Source organism: Melospiza melodia, chromosome 11 (genome assembly GCF_035770615.1).
Source record: "Melospiza melodia melodia isolate bMelMel2 chromosome 11, bMelMel2.pri, whole genome shotgun sequence".
NCBI classification, from domain to species: Eukaryota; Metazoa; Chordata; class Aves; order Passeriformes; family Passerellidae; genus Melospiza; species Melospiza melodia.
In genome coordinates, this window is record NC_086204.1 from 20,747,983 (window position 1) to 20,764,261 (window position 16,279).

Here is a 16,279-nt window from a genome sequence, read left to right on the forward strand (position 1 = left end):
ATAAAAATAATCTAATCAGAAGAACTACCAAGCATGAATTTGGCATCTACTCTGGAAGGTTTCTTCTAAACATTGATGGGGGAAGAGTCCTTGGAAGGTGCCTCCCTGCAGGGACCATGAGAGCAAAAAGATGGCTTTAAAGTGGAGCTCAATCAGCCCATGAAGGAGATGGCATGATGTGCCTATGACAGCAGCAAATGCAACTCTGCAGGAAACAGAGCATCAGGCTGATGATTTGTTCAGAAGGTTTCCAGCACATCCAATCACTTATCACACAAACCCTGCAAGTCTGGCAAACTGTAGAGCAGGCTGGACATAGAATAGATGATGGAGCAGTTGAAATCACAGCGTGGTCATGTGTTTCCCTGGGATGTTTCAGTACAAATACACATGCACAGTCAGCAGGAGTGGGATAGTTCTCTGCTCTTTTGGCTCAGCAAGGCCTGCTGTCAGGTGTTTCTGTTAATCTTGTTAGACAGGCTCATTTAAAGGAAAAGGTTAAAAGAAGGATAGGTGAATATTCATTCTTAACATCTTAACTTTGGGAAGAGAAGGTAAACATGTTGAGAAGCTTTGAAGATTGAAATTCTAGATGCATGAAATACAGTCTGTGCAGGATGAATAGAGATTAATTCAAGAATTAGGCCTCATCTTCCAGGTTGTTTGTGATCGGTGTCCATCAGATACCTGTGTTTCTGTGATGGGATGGATTAACTCTGCAGCGTGGATGACAAAACTTTATAGTTGAATGACCCTGCTCATCTGTGCAAAAAACCAGTTTTCTTGGAAACAAAGATGAGGCTGTGAAGAAGAGAGCCCATTGCAAATGTCAGCACCTCCTCTGAGTTTCAGTTACCTTCTCTGGTGTAGGTAGTGCATGTACACTTCAAGAATTGCAAACTCTTCGCCATGTGCTTCAGTGCAAGCAAAGCCTCCCTCAGTTGGAGAGGAGACAGAGTGACCAGCTAAAGCAAACAGTTGTTAGATTGCTTTGTTCCCCTCAGCAATCAAACAATCTCATGGTACTCATAAATCCCTGGTCAGAGATAATGCTCAGATGTGTACAGAGCAAGCACCTGAATTTTCTCTTCTGCTCCCATGCAGGTGGGTCTCAGCTGGAGGTAAAACTAGTGCTGCTTTGGAAGCATAACATGAGGATTGAGTACTTAGCTGTGACACCCTGGCCCCTGGACCCATCAAAACGCAGCACTTGGGTGGAAGTGACCATGGAGGGAAGCTATGACATTTTGCACGACATCAGCTGCACCATGAGGAAGCCCATCACCAGCCTGTACCGCACCACAGTCATCCGGCGCTTCTGGAACACCCTGCAGAGGTGAGCTGCACCATGCCCAGCAGTTGCCAGTGCCACCAAGTAATTCCTTCCTTGGCATGCTAGGATGAGGGTTTTGCAGGTGGCCATCTCAACCCAGGGTTCAAAAGGAACGTGCTCTGAGGAAGGGGAATGACTCATGACTGATTACAAGCTTGCTGTCTAGCTAAGGAAAAGATTTCAATTGGTCTGTGATCTAGTTTGTAAGAATGCTACAGGGTAGTGGTATTGCTGCTCTTGGATCTGGGTCCTGGGATGCAAACCTTGCCTCTGACTGCCATCCCATGGAGGTCATGTGTTCTTATAGCACAGCCTTACAGCTGTGCTGCATGCTTACACTGGGAGCAGCAAACCATCACACAAGTCTCTGGGCTGAAGTGCTTGTGGGTCACAGCTGTTTCCTGGCCAGGGTGGCTGTTACTCCCAGCTATCCAGCAGATTCCTCTTCTAGCACTTCATTTCCAACTCTGATCATCCTCTGTATGTATGAGGCTTCTACACTGAAGCCCCTTTAACACAAGGAATCACAGCATTCCCTGTAAAGCTATGTTGGTGTAGATGGGCTCCCAGGGCACAGAGAGTGCTGTGTGTGCAAGCCCTGTGCTGACTGGGGCAGCAAGGGGGAGAGCATGGGTTTTTGTGGCTAACTGCCTCTTCTTTTCCAGCATCAACCAAACAGATCAGATGTTGGTACATCTGCAGTCTTTTGACACAGTCCCAGAACACTTTACCATTCCTGAGAGCACCAAGAATGGGGTGCCCCTCTTCTACATCCCCCCAGGCTCCACCACTCCGGTATGTTCCCTCTCTCTCTGTTTAACATGGGACAGGTTGTCTCCCCTGCTTATTCTTGTACTCAGGCTTCATCTCTTGCTCATCTTGTCTTCATCTTATCCTGTTCAGTCAGAGAGTTCAGGTGTGGTGCAATGAACATCCCATGCCATACATTTCCCCCTCTGAGACCTCACCCTATGTCTTAATTGTTGCAGCTACACCTCTAAGCCCAACAGCAAGTCTCCTAAGTGTGCTGTGAAACCTTCTCCTGCAGTGCTGTGGTGTGTGAGACTGATGGGAAGGCTGACACTCTTGCTTTTGCTGTGCCTTTTCAGTGGATACCCCCTAGGCATGGAGTTGCTGCTGGCTGTGCAGCCAGTGCCCTGGAGATGTAGCTCAGGACTGTCAGGTGAAGATGCACGATGTGCTGAATAGTTGTTTAATAGGCTCATTGCTCTGAGCACTCATGTGGAAGGTGCAAGAGAGATACTTGTCATCTGCACAGCAGAAACTAAAAAAAATATGAGCTAATAGTTTCCACTGCAAAATTCAAACTCACTGAAACTCACTAAGCAGAAGAGCCAGCATGTTACCTGTTCCCTGCCACCAGTGTCCTTGGCATAGATGGAAGAGGACTAGGAGATCTTAAAGCTAGGAGAGCTGTACCTTCAGAGAAATATCCCTTTTATTTTATTGCTTAAGCTCTTCTTTAGGTTTACCTAGTCCATTTTCCCTATGTAGGGCTATGTCTCCCACAGTATATCTGGGGCATCCCATCTTATGGGTAACCACCACTGTATTTCTATGTCAGCAGAGTTGCTATAGTTGGTGGAATCAGTGTCACCATATAAACCTATCAGAGTTGCCCAGTGCCACCCATTCTGGCACCCTATTTGACTGAGCACTTTCAGATGAGTAATTTCAGTGTTTAATTACTTTGCTGACACAAGCCATATATCCCTCTCTCAATCAGAAGGCACACCATTACATATGCTATCTTTTTCATGGTTGATTTACTTGATGCTAAGTAGTTAAATTCCTAATTAACTTGACATTTCAGGAGCCTAATTTATTTTTGCTTACGCTGTAATGCCTGTTTCAATGTGAGCACCCTTTCTATGTTCAGAGGAAATTACCCAAAGCCAGAGATGTGACCTTCTTGGTCTGCAGCAGCTCAGCTGCTAGAGAAATTCTTGCTCTCTTTGGGTAGAGAACTTTTGTGCTGAATATTGTCCCATCATTTTCTCAGGTATTATCTCTGCAGCACAGTGGGTCTGACTCAAGCCATTCCCAGTTTGCCTCCTACTGGAAGCCCATCCTTTCCATGGATGCCAACTTCTGGCAGAGGTGGCTGCACATGCATCGTATAGTCGTCCTTCTGGAGCATGACACGTATGTAATGGGCAGGGCTGAGCTGTGTGCTCACTGTGGGCCAGCCTGGGAAAGCAGGGTGTCCAGGGAAGGGTCTCACTAGTGGGGCCTGATGGATGCTAAAGGTTTGTTTAGCTGAGAGGGGCAGTAGGTTGGGAAGTCATCTTTGATTGGAACAATAAGTTGTTTCTCAAGTCCCTCTTGGGTTTTGATTTCCTGATTGCAGGGCGTATGGGACCATTCATTTGGGAGCTAACCCACAGTTTGCTGCTTTCCCAAAAGCATTGCTGTCTTGAGGCTGGTCCTAGTTGCAGAATAATGTGAATAATAGTCATATATTTCATGGAGGGAGATAGGATACAAGGGGTGTGCTCTCTACAGTGTGGAAATTCCAGTGCACTCTCTTCTGTGCAGAAGAGAGTGGAGTGTGACTCTCCCCAGTGCTTGATTAGGAGAGGTGCATATTCATTGGCTGCTGTGGAGGAAAAAAGGCTGACAGACCAGTCAGAGTAGGATGGATGTAGCAAAGCCTCTGTGGGTTTTGGGGGAAGGAGAGACACTGCAGCTCTGCAATGACTGTGTGTCCCACGCTGCAGGCCTGTGCCCAAGCACCTGCACACGCCGGGCAACAACGGGCGCTACAGCACCATCCAGTGCCGCATCTCGCACTCGGCGCTCACCTCCCTGCTGCGCGACTGGAGCAGCTTCGTGCTCGTGGAGGGCTACTCCTACGTCAAGCTGATCCACGGGTGAGTGCTCTGAGGCACTGCTGTGTGGGGAGCTGGGCCTGTGGCCAGACCAAGGAGCTGGTTAGACCAGTGTGTGGCTATTGGCCTGGAGCAGATGTTTACGGGAGAGGATGAGAGCTAGACAAGGGGGTATGAAATCCTGCAGTTTCCGAGCTGTTCCATTAACCAAGGAGCTGGTTAGACCAATGTGTGGCTATGGGCCTGAAGCAGATGTTTACAGGAGAGGATGAGAGCTAGACAAGGAGTATGAAATCCTACAGTTTCTGAACTGTTCCATTGTGTTCAGGTGCAGCCTGGAGGGAGAGGGAAGCCAGCTGAGGGGTTTCTGCATGCTGGAACTGATGTGTGTTACTGTGAGGTTGTGTGGGCTATTGAGCTCTGTGGAGCAGACCTCTGCTTGGTCTGCCATGTCAGAGCAGCAAGATCCATGCCATTTCAGCCTTGTCCTGATCCCTCCTCCCTAGGTCTGAGGATCTTACCCCTTCCTCGTTCTATGTGGTACGAATCATCTCCAAGGCTCCCTGCATGGTTCTCCGGCTGGGCTTCCCCATTGGCACACCTGCGCAGGCCAGGAACAAGGTGAGAGCTGCCTGTCTGCTTCATGGGGTGGGGGCAGAGCAAGAAATTCTGAATGTAGAAATGATGGGTAGATCACAGGCAACACTGTAGGCAGCTACCCTCTAATAATAACTACCATGTTAAGGCTTAGATGGGCTTGAATCTACTGTAACAGAAAGGGTCATTTGGGACAAACTTTGTTTGTTAAGTCTATGAAAGATCTAAACCCAAAGACTCGAAGATCAATAGAATAGCTGGTCACATGGGTGTTTTTCCCACTGCTTAATTCAGTTGTGGGGCTTGAAATGACTCAGAGGTTATCTAGTCTGTCCTTCTGACCGAAGCACAATCAATACCATCTGTAAAGAACAGCAGATACTTGTCTGACTCATCTGCAGAGACCTCTGTGATAGATGTACTGCATGTTCCCTGGGCTATCTCTTCCAGTACATGTATATTGAATCTATTGGGCAGGGAGGAAGTTAATAGTTAAAATGCAAACAATGCCCCACGTAAGCGGTACAGGGAGAGAAAAAAAATGAGTACCTAGGAAATGTTTTCAGGATAAAAGTCTGTCAGATAGACTCTAATAACTTTTTTGTATCAAAATAAATGAGCTGTCGTAGTCAGATGCAAAAGGTGGAGTTGCTGTGTGAACTCATTCCCCAGTTATAATGGCTGAGACAAGTCTAAGTGTTCCTAGGTAAAGCATGAGAAAGATACCCTGCTATTAAACTGTGTGAACTTTTTAATATAAACAAGAGGTTTATCATTAAATCTAGGTCTTTTATCTTCACGAAAGAAATCTTTGGTTTGTCTAGCTTAGCTTTAGTGTTAGAGACTAGTCTGAGGAGAAGCTAACAAACATGGGAAGGGCCATCTCTTTCTGAGATAATGAAGCCAGATAATGCTAAATATTCTGGCACTCTGGCAGATCTGCCCTTTCATGACTTTAGGGGATCCAGGACTTGGGCAGTGGTTGCTGGGTCAACATGTGGGCTTGGTAATGCCAAGTGACAGGTTTTTTTTTGGAGTTCCCTCTGCAGGTGCAAATGAAGAAAGTATGAGACAGGCAGCATACCCTGCAGCTGTGGGCAAGCTCCAGGTCATTGCAGCAGGAACTATATGTAGATCATAAATTGTGTCAACCATAATATTTTTTTTGCCTTCTATAGAGCTGATTAACTACTCAGTATGGAGGATGGCAGTAGAACTTAGCCTGCTTTGTTTAAGGGAAAGGGGGTTTTGTGCTGAGCAGTTCAAATTTCCAATGCTGAAGGAAAGCACTTCATACAGTTGACTTTCAGAAAGCTTTTTGGTGAGACTTTGCATAGGGCATGACTGTAGAACTGTAGGAATGGGATGTCATAAAGCAAACTGCCTTGGGGAACAAAGGAAGGAAATTGAAAAAGTGCTCTGTTTCATCCCAGCAGAAGCTGTTTGTGATTTTCCCAATCTTTTTTCTAGTCCAAGGGTAGGGAACTCATTTGCAGAAAGGTAACATGAGCTGAGGAAATGTGCAGGTGGCACAAAGCTATTTCAACCTCTGTGCTTTGGTGACACCTAAGCAGCACGGTGGTGGCTGGAAGCCAGTATGGATAACTGCAAAATAGTGGGATTTGGGAGCTTAAGCACCATTAGTGATTCTGTAATACCGATATGAAACCTTGAAAGGGACCCAAGTGGCAGCCCAGTGCAGGAAAGAACTCTTGTTTAACATTTGGGTTTGGAGACATTCCTTTCCTTGAAAAAGACATAGTAATGATGAGAAAAGTTACTGAAATAGTTTGTGTTGAGGAAGATGGAGAGCTGCTGTTCTTCTGGTTAACTACAATGGTAATAAAAATTGAAAAAAGTTGAACAGAGATCATGAAAAGAAATCTAACTATAGAAATTTCAAAGAAAACACTGGGCTATTGTGGGAATCAGATGCTGGTGTGGGTTGAACTGTATTCAGAGCTACTGAAAGCTTAAAAGAGTAATCAGGAAGTCATTGTGAAAGTATCTTGGAAAAAAATAACCTAAAAAAATAGCTCAGGCTCCTGAAACCTTTTGCCATAGAGGTTTGACAAATGAATGTGGTAGTAGGGGAATATGTAAGACAGAGCCAGTGCTGTTCCCACAGCTGATATGGACTAGTTTACATTTACTGTAGGTGTTGAGAAGAGGAGGAGGGAAGAATGAGGGTGCATGCTTGAACTGCATCTGTGGAGGAGCTGGCATGCAGTTAATTTGTTTTTAATCTGAGTTGTGGAAGGCAACTTCTTCAGCCTTGAAATAATCTCTGGCGTTTTTTTAATCTTCCTTTGCTTTTAAAAATACTTAAAGGAGGGACTAGAGAGCCTTGTGTCATCTTGATCTTGGTCTTGCTAGTGCCTCAGAAGTAAAGTTACCTTTAACTCCTGCTCTTCTGTGTATTCAAGGAGTGTTCTGTTCCTTTTGGTCAAGCTCTTGTTCTAGACACTTATTTTGAATGGTTTATGTCTCCAGACAAAGTTGGTCATGTTTGCCTTTTGCTTTTGCCATGACAGATAGTGGAAGAGTTACGGGACCGAATCTTGCAGCTGCGCTTTCCCCACAGGGTGCAGAGCAAGGAGGCAACTCCAAAAGCAAAGAGGAAAATGTTGGGCAGTAGTTCTCCCTCCAAGTCCCCGCCTGTGGCTGGGGCCCAGTCAGCCCTCTCAGACAGACCCTGCCTTGTTGTGCTGCACAAACCGTTGGAGAAGCTGCTGATCAGGTAGGGATGGAGCACCAGGCTGTCACCACCTTGTCCTGTGAAGGGGGAAGGAGGAAGATCTGTGAATGATGCTGTCAGTTGTAGGATGAGAGTGCTGTGAATGAAACTGGTGCTTGTTGGGATGGATTTGGGTTGCATGGCTGTGAGTTGTAGCAGGGATTCTTAGTGGACAGGCAAATTTATCTCTCCTAATGAAATACAGTGTGGAAGTAATTTAGGTACTGCTCTCTGAGCAGGATCCTGTGCTGGGCCAGCACATTCTGCTGTTGGAAGACTCTCTCCTGGGCCCAACAAGTGGGTTGTGAATCCAGACAGCTCTGACCCTAAACAAAAAAAATTGTACTTTTTCTGTGTCAGCATGTTACACTTCTACCCTCTCCTAGGTATGAGAAGCTGCCTTCTGACTATCGAGCCCCCTTCATCCTGAACCTGGAGCACCCCCCCGTGTCTGGTCCCCTCACCATGGTGGCCAATCGCACCGCCTCCTCCACCCTGGCTTCCCTGTCCCGCTACTTCTACCACCAGCGCTGGATCTGGAGTGTCCAGTCAGGGCTGGCACCTGCTGTGCCCATCACTGCTGTGGCCCAGCTCCTGTCCACACTCACAGAGTAAGTTGCACACCAGACAGGGGTCCTTTCTCCAAGCTAGTCCTGGGGATACAGGGAATGCAAAGTCAACCTTGCTTATTACATTTATGAGGCCTTATAATAGGTAAGAGTTAAAGCTGCCATGCAGAGGGTTTTGGTCCTGTATGCAGCTTCTAGAGCCACTTGGGCAGTGCTTTACCCAGTTCTGCAGCTGTAATTGGAGAAAATGAGAGAAAATGTCCTGGAAAACGTGCAAAAGGTGTTACTGTACCTGGTGTGTGCTGATCTTCACACAGGCTGTTCTGGCAGTGTCATATCTCCCCATTCTCTGCGTGCAGCTCCCTGTCTTGAGAAGGACAGTGTTTTGGGGTGAAGGGTACAGTCATTCTTGCATTTAAAGCTCGCAGTATGGGTGGAGAAGTCCTGCAGGTCTGACTTCCTCTCTGTTGCAAGGGTTCGTCTGTCAGAGGGTTTCCACTTTGCATCCAGTGGGGATGGCATTATCAACATGGTGCTGGAGCTGCCCATGCAGGTGAGCCTGGCTGCTGTCCTCATTGCTGCTCCTGGGGTGGATTCACCTTCCTGTGGTAGATTTATCATCTGCACACACCCCTGACACGTACAGGGAGAAAGTAAAGCCACTTGTGGGTTGGGCATTTTTCTACCTTCATCTGCATTTAGAGAGCTGCTTTGTGGTAGCTGCTGTGCTGTAGGAGTTCTTGGGGTTGGGACAGCCTTCCTCTTTTCATCAGTGCTGTTTGATGGGGCTGTCTGTATAAGGGGGTGCTGGCTAGGGCTCATGCAGTGTCTCCTCTCCAGATTGATGGCTCCAGTGAGAGCAGCAGTGACAGGGAGAAGCACACCTGTGTCGTCCAATACATTCTCTTCCCTCCCCACTCTACCTCCACCAAGGACAGGTGAGGCTGCTCTTCTGCTCTCAGGGGGGGTTGGCAGTGGAGTCACAGCTCCAGACTTTTGCAGCCAGTGTGGAAAGGAGGGAGACCTCCACCATCTGGTACAGATAACCAGGTGTCAATGATCACCAGGTTGCTGGGGCCTTGCCTGCCACTTTTGGGTTCCTGTAGTTGCTCTCACAGCTCTGAGAGAAACTACAGTGGGCTGCTGACTCTGTGCCACCTCACAGGACTTTCCTTTTGACTTCCCTCCAGCTTTTCCACAGATGATGACAATGATACAGAAGTAGAGGCCATTGAAGTGGACACAGAACTGAACTTGGTCACTGAGTGCTGGGTAGAGCCACAGAGTGGCCATGTGCACAGTACTGCTGAGAACTGGAAGCACCTCCATGGCTTGCCCTACCAGAAAATACCCAAAGCGGTGAGTCCCTGAAAGGGGAGGGACATGGGCTCTTTTGTGGAGGGAGAAGGGTTCAGGGTAAGTGCACCACAAAACTTCAGGTAAATACTGAGGGCCAGAAGAGATGGGCATGCTAGTCACAGATGTGTCTGCGAGGGCTCTAAAAGAGGAACTGGCCACTGGCCATAAAAGGTTTCTTGATTGCAGTGCAGTGGATGCAATGCTGCTTTGGGACAGCTGGGAAAATACAAATTATTTTGTAAAAGTCATTGCATTGGAGGAGAGCAAGCTGGACCAGAGCCCGGACTGCAGGTCATGCTACCAGCACTTCTCCTGAGCAAGGTGAAACCAGGCTAAAGGGCTGGTGGAGAAGGAGGGAGCAATGAGTCAGAATAGGGTGGCTCAGGGAACAGGATTTTAGGTGTTCCCTCTCCTTGCTTTTTGACTCTTCTGCATTTGTGGGTATAATTCTGCATAAACTGAGCCTTAACTCTTATTGCAGCTCTATCCCCGGGACCTTGCATGCATCGCCACCATGCTGACCTTCGAGTACATCAGCCAGCTGTGCCAGAACAAGGAGTGGGTCTGCCCTCCCTCAGACACCAAAGCTGCTGAAGGTGAGTCCACCATCTATGTCCTAGCAAGCTTGATGGAGCAAAGAAGCAGCTAGATCTTGAATGTCTTAGGACCCACAGAAGGTAGAACAGGTATTTTGACAACTTTGTAGACTTTGATGGCTCTGGGTCACTTTTTTGCACTTATGCTAAGTTAGCAGAGAAATGGCTTCAGCCTGGGAAGGCCAAAAAAGCACTGAGGCTTTCTGTCTAGGCTGGAGAGGTGATGAGGTGACCTTGCTTGAGCCAGGGGGTTGGTCCAGGCGATCTTTCCAACATCAACCATTGTGTAATTGTGTGAGAGAAGCTGACTTCAGGAGCAGGTGGAAGATGAACTCATCTCTTCAGTGATAGGGCTGCTGTGCCTGGGCAAGTGGTTTTATAGAAGTCATAAAGGACATTAAGGAGGAGCTCCTCTGTTCTCAGTTTCAAGTCACAGTTCCCAGAGCAGTTTGTGGAATGCTGGTGGTCCTGTTCATCTCTGTTGCAGATCCAGACATGGGGTCTGGCTTTCGAGTTCATGAGATCCCATTCCAGTTCAACCTCATGAAACTCTTGCCCAGGTGCCAGCAGGTGGAAATGTTCTTTCTAATGCTGACAAAAGGTAGGTGCCCCTTCACCACCTGCCTCCCCTTGTGTTCCCTCCATGACTATGGACAGCCTGCTCCACCTGCTTGTCTCCCTGGACAGCAGCATGTGAGCACTGCCATGCTTCTTTGGTAGCTCAGTGCTGTTCTTCCCAGCTCTCAGCCCCAGGCTGTCCAGCTATATTGCTGCCTTTCCTGGGATGATAATTTGTAAGAGCTGCTTTTGAAATCATTAAACCTAGATAGCAGCTTTGTGGTGGTGGTTCTTGTGTGTACCCCCAGCATCTCCACAACAGTTAGGGTAGCAGGGTGGGTCAGTGCAGGGTAACTAATGATGCCAAAACTCCAGGGCCTCCTCAACACTATCCAAGTCAGTCTTGCAGAGGTGCTGGGGAAATTCCTGTCTATGTGGAAGTGTTGTTTTGCAAAGGGCTGTCTCCTGGGGTCGTGGGCAAGTGGTGGCTATGGAGGTGCTGTCTCTGAAGCTGCCATGGTTCTGTTTTGAAGCAGAGAATGAGGAGGTGACCAAGGACTCTTCGTTTGTGCCCAATGAAATGCTACTAAACCTCTTCCATGGCTGCCTTCAGCATGACCTCAGTGACAGGGAGATCCCCATGGCTGATGCTGATCATGTGGCTTTCATGGAGCAGGTTCTGCAACGGGATCGTGATGGCCATCAGCCCCCCTTCACGCTCCCTGTCATCAGAGGTAAGGACCAGGAGTGTGGCAGTGGTGACACCAGCAGCAGTGAGGTTTTTCAGGAGCCTTGCTTTCAAGTCTCACCCTCAGCTGGGGTGTCTCAGATTGGTTTCTCTGTGATCCATTTCAGAAGAAACCCTAAAAGCTTCTGGGACCCTGGAGCAGCAGGATGCTTCTGCATCCTATCATCTTGTTGGCAGCAATGGCACCAGAGATATGACTGGCTCCACAAGTACTCTGCAGGTACTGCTGTGCTGCTGTCCTTCTCCTGAGCCCCCTCAAAAACCAAGGCAGCAGCTGATAAAGAGCAGGAGAGTTAAAAGGGCTGAGAAAGGCTGAAAGCTGTTCTTGCCCACCTTTGGCAGCAGTTTAGGCTGTATCCTGTGTCTGAAGCCAAACAGGAATCTAGAAGGTGTGTGGATAGTTGCATTCACTCTGGGCCAAGCCTGTTACAGCAGCACTGGTACTGTGCTGCAGGTTGTTCTGAAACCATGGGCACTCACTGCCTAGAGTCAGAATTAGCCCCAGCACAGCTGGCTAAGCATCTCCTGACTGTTGTGTTGTATTCCTGGAGCCAGCGGCTCCCAGAATGGTGACTGCTAGAGCCAGGCTGCTCCCAGAATGTGCAGAGGTGACCAGGGGGGTTTCAGTGCTGTGCCAACCAGCAGGCCTGGAAGAACTTGCTCTGTGTGCTTGCTACCTGCCTCAAGGTGGGCCTGTGCCATATGCCATGAGTTTATCCAACTTCTGCTCTTCCACCAGAGCCTTGGCAACACAGAGCTGCCTGAGGATGATGTGACACTGAGTGACACCTTGGGGCCCTTTCCCCCTCAGTGGCGATGTTATGCCAAGCTGGTCAACCCGCAGCATGTGTTCCTGACCTTCCTGCCAGCCACCTTCTCAGGTGAGGGGGTCTGTTGTGGGGAGCAAGAGGAGGCAGCAGTCCTGCCCATCTCCTCAGGGAAACAGAAGAACCAGAATCAGCTCCTGCAGGGTGGAGAGAAAATTGAATAGCAGAGTTCATGCACAGTCTTTTTGCACCACATGGCCAGGAATAGAATAGTGCCAAGTGTTGAATGTCCTGTTCTTTCCTCAGCATGTGGTGCTGCCCACATAGGGTTTTTAGGTGGGGGATGTGGTGTTGAGTTGTTTGCTAGCTGCAGCCATTTGGACTGTTTTCCCAGTGGGGTTGTTAAGGAATGGATTAAGGAGGTTGCTAATGGGATGGTCTGGGAGAGTCCCTGCTTCTGGGCATTGGCACTGGTCTGGCTTCCACTGAGGCACTGGTGAAGGCTGATAGGCTCGGGTGAAGCTGCTTCTACACACAAAAAGGTAGCAGGAAATCTGCTCTCTTGGGAATGTAGATTGAGAGGTTAAGCTGTTCTCACTGGACAAAGGATGATTTTATTTCCTTTTCCTCCAGATGTGCAGAAGCTGATGGCTTGTGGATTGGACAAATCTCCAAAAGATGAGAGTCGATCTGGAGAAGATACCATGGGACCTGTCTGTGCAGAGCGAGTCAGAGCCGAAGAGGGGGATGCTGCAGTGCCATTGCCAACCCTCAGCATAACACCAGCTCATGGTACTGACAGCACCTTGTTAAAGTATCAGTATCCTTGCTATTCTTGAGCATACTGTTGAGCAGATTAAAGCAAGAGGAGTAGCAGGCTGCTGCAGCCTGTCAGCTCCTGCCTGGCAGTCAGCAGAGTTGAGACAAGAGGCACAGTGATGTTCATGGGGGCATGAAGGAGTGTAATGTGAGTTGGGTGCCCATGGCCCAAGGTTGATTCCTTGTGGGCAAGAAGGTTGCAGGTAAGATAGAAGCTGCTAGGAGTGGCAGTAGTGGGCTGCACTGGAAAGTCAGTGACTCTCATTTCATGATCCAGACTGGCACTGTCAGCAGCACACTGTCTTAGGGAGAAGAGCACAGGTCTTGAGGTGTATGGGATTTGATTGCACAGCCCCTAGGGCAGATCAGGCACGCTCACAGTGATGATGAAGGGTTGTGCTGCTGCACGAGGTAGTGGTGGTGGTGATGGTGATGAGCAGTCATGGCTGTAAAGGGGATCAAGGTGGCCAAAGCACTGAGCTGAGTGGTTGGGTGCTGGGCAAGAATGAGTGGTGAGAAGCTTGAAAACCCAATATCTAACAATATCAGAGGCCTTTGTCTTAGAATTGTCACTTTTGCAGAGGTGAGCCAGGACGCTGGGGAGCAGAGTGGCCCCTCACGGAGAGATGTGCACATCTCTTTCTGCCGGCAGAACTCGCAGTCTGAGCTGGCCGAGAGCCGCCGCTTCCGCTGCCCCATTTACATCTACAGCTGCTCCCTGGAGCTGCTGCGGGAGCAGCTCGTCAGCCCGCGGGCACAGCGCCCTCCCCGGGACATCTTCTTCAGGTAATGCCCTAGACAGAAAACAGAGGAGTTTCCTCAGCAAGAGGCTGGCTCTGGCCCTGTCTTCTTGGCTGGGCCTCTCTGCCTTACAGCAGCCACTGCCTGTGCATGCCCTAGGCTCTGCTTCACTGGCACCAGAGCCTTTTACAGTCTAAAATGTGCTTCACTGGTGCTAAAGGCTGTGGTTCCTCTTCTCCAGGTCCCAGTCTCTGGAGCGTCCTCCAACTGCTGCCTGGCTAGACCACAAGCACAAGGAGTTGGTGACTTACTGCACACTGCTGCAGGAGCACTCCCACCAGTGCTATGTGAAAGGTGAACAGCAGCACAGTGGGACCTGTGGTGGGACTGGGGTTGGACCCTGGATGTTCTTCTAAGAAAGCAATGTCTCACTTTCCTTGGGATCTTACTCCTAGCAAAGGGAGGAGCTGTGGGACTGATGTACCACCAGGAGGGATTTAAAGATGCCTCTGTGCATTCCTTATGGGCCTTGCAGAGGCTGTTCTCAAACCTGTGGAGTGCTGTGAGGGACCATCCCTTCTTTGATGCCTTCCTCTCACCTTCAGGGTGACAGATGCCGTGGGCACTCTGTGTCACCCAAGCCAGGCTAACACGTGGCATGGGTGCCCTGGCTGCCTCCTGTCTCCAGCACCAGCACTGACTCCAGCTCTCTGCTGGGGCTTGGTGAAGATCCATCCATATGTGCCCACTGCCTGACTCCCACAGCCCCACATCCTTGGATGCCATGGGATGCTCAAGCACTGTGTTTATCTCTAGGGCTGTTCAAGAGCCTTCAGCAGTCACACAGCATCAGCTCCCAGGACCTGCTTACTGCCATGGACTACTGTGAGGAGCTGCTGCAGGAGATTGACATCACCAACTTCCTGCTGACGGTGTGCAGCCACGTGCGCTCGTTCCGAGAGAGCCACCAGCATTTCCACACACACTCCAAGGCAGCCAGCTTCCAAGTGGGCAGCATGGAGCAGGAGGAGGAGCAGAGCTCTAGGGAACGAGGTGTCTTGGTCTCTGAGTCAAGGTAGGGACCCATCTCAGTCTTGCTTCTCTTCTTAGCATGCCAGGACAAATCTTTTTTCAAGCAACTTTTAGTGCCTGCTAGAAGAAATGCTGTAGGGCAGAGCCACACAGAGGAGCAGACACTTACAGTGAGATACCCACCTGGGATGGTGTCCACCAGGACCCTCTATTTTTTACAATCTCTGATGACATCCATCCTTTCTTTCTCTGATAGTCTTGGCTCATTGCTGTCCCATCTGGCCTGAGCTGGAGGGCAGTTTGTTTGCAAGCCTGCAAGACTTGTTTCTGGAGAAATTATGCATCTCCTGCTGCTGCTTGACTCATTTGAGTTTGCTGTTGACTCTGGTGTGAATGACAGCTTTGTTATCCTTTTCTAATGAATAAAGTCTCTCTTTTTAAAATTAAAGCTCTTGGAAAAAATGCACAAGGGAAACACCAAGGCAGAATTGAAATATGCTAAACTTCTGTCCTGTTCCTTAGGGTATTTATGAGGTTTGTATGTCCTCTGAAAGCTTAAGGGAGAAAGAAGTGCTGTGCCTTAGTGTCTGTGAAAGAAACAGACAGTTTCTTTATATGAATTCACTAGCATTTGTTGGGAATATCCAGTGCTATGTCATCTTGTACTGTAAATCATTGAGGTGAGACTGTGATTTTGAAGAATTTTCAGTGTTTAAAAAGTAAGGTGACTTCAAGTGCTACTTTCCCCAAGAAAAACTGTGGCTTCCTTTTTCTTGTTGTTTATAGGGTCTTATGAATCACCTATCTGAATGCAAGTTGCCTAAACTTTTACTGAAGAATCTATAGCTTATAACACATTGCACCCAGATCTGCCCCTGTATCACTAATTTGAGTATCAGTGGATTGCTTTGACCAGTCAACATCCCACTCCCCAGATTGCTTTTCCTGAGTTTTAGGGACTAATTCTGTCATGGAACTGCTGAGTGAGCATGGGCTGAGCTTTGCTGCCCAGACCCTGGGGTGTTGACATGTCAGGGGCTGTGATGTGTCCTGGACTGGCTGCTGGTAGTTGAGGTTGCTGCAGGCCTGTCCTGTAGTTAGTCTGTGTCTCTGTTTCCCAGGCAGGGTGTGTGTGTGGTGTACAGACGTGGCACTATGATCAGCATGGTGAAACTACCTCAGGCCTGGCTTCAGACAGCAGCTGGGCACATGGGTGGCTGCTGGGCTGTGGGTGTTCAGATTGTGTTGACACAGATGAGGTTTGGGGAGTTGGGAGGTGGGATACTGGCAGCATGGATAACATGTAAAACTTGTCTTGTTTCTCAATCTGCCTGTCTGACCTGCCCACAATCCTGTCAGTGCTGAAATGGAAGACTACAGTGAGCAGGACTCCCATAACATTGCCAGCCCCACAGAGGAGCCAAAGAGCAGTGTGGGCACCAGCTGCTGTTCAGAATTTCCCCTCTCACTGCTGGAAATTGGACAGCCCTGCCAGGCACACCCAGACTTGCATAAAATTATCCAGGTGAGGAATGTGCGAGCTTGACCTGGCTTCAACAGGAGTGTGTAGA

General features: G+C 48.8%; 1 protein-coding gene across 6 annotated transcripts in view; it reads left to right on the forward strand.

The window, feature by feature from the left end:
* The window catches only part of SZT2 (SZT2 subunit of KICSTOR complex), a 52,720-nt gene that overhangs the window by 11,411 nt on the left and 25,030 nt on the right, over nucleotides 1–16,279 (forward strand). For 3 of the 6 annotated variants that reach the window (XM_063165903.1, XM_063165904.1, XM_063165906.1), the window contains exons 10-29: nucleotides 1,105–1,336; nucleotides 1,999–2,128; nucleotides 3,357–3,499; nucleotides 4,075–4,227; nucleotides 4,692–4,806; nucleotides 7,317–7,522; nucleotides 7,906–8,130; nucleotides 8,563–8,641; nucleotides 8,929–9,026; nucleotides 9,279–9,447; nucleotides 9,929–10,043; nucleotides 10,531–10,644; nucleotides 11,135–11,335; nucleotides 11,457–11,569; nucleotides 12,089–12,230; nucleotides 12,750–12,908; nucleotides 13,517–13,721; nucleotides 13,918–14,030; nucleotides 14,493–14,751; nucleotides 16,068–16,233. In XM_063165903.1, the coding sequence (XP_063021973.1) occupies nucleotides 1,105–1,336; nucleotides 1,999–2,128; nucleotides 3,357–3,499; nucleotides 4,075–4,227; nucleotides 4,692–4,806; nucleotides 7,317–7,522; nucleotides 7,906–8,130; nucleotides 8,563–8,641; nucleotides 8,929–9,026; nucleotides 9,279–9,447; nucleotides 9,929–10,043; nucleotides 10,531–10,644; nucleotides 11,135–11,335; nucleotides 11,457–11,569; nucleotides 12,089–12,230; nucleotides 12,750–12,908; nucleotides 13,517–13,721; nucleotides 13,918–14,030; nucleotides 14,493–14,751; nucleotides 16,068–16,233 (3,137 nt within the window). Of the gene's footprint in view, nucleotides 1–1,104; nucleotides 1,337–1,998; nucleotides 2,129–3,356; nucleotides 3,500–4,074; nucleotides 4,228–4,691; nucleotides 4,807–7,316; nucleotides 7,523–7,905; nucleotides 8,131–8,562; nucleotides 8,642–8,928; nucleotides 9,027–9,278; nucleotides 9,448–9,928; nucleotides 10,044–10,530; nucleotides 10,645–11,134; nucleotides 11,336–11,456; nucleotides 11,570–12,088; nucleotides 12,231–12,749; nucleotides 12,909–13,516; nucleotides 13,722–13,917; nucleotides 14,031–14,492; nucleotides 14,752–16,067; nucleotides 16,234–16,279 lie in introns of those variants that run through there. The other 3 variants (XM_063165905.1, XM_063165908.1, XM_063165907.1) reach the window with 2 other exon arrangements.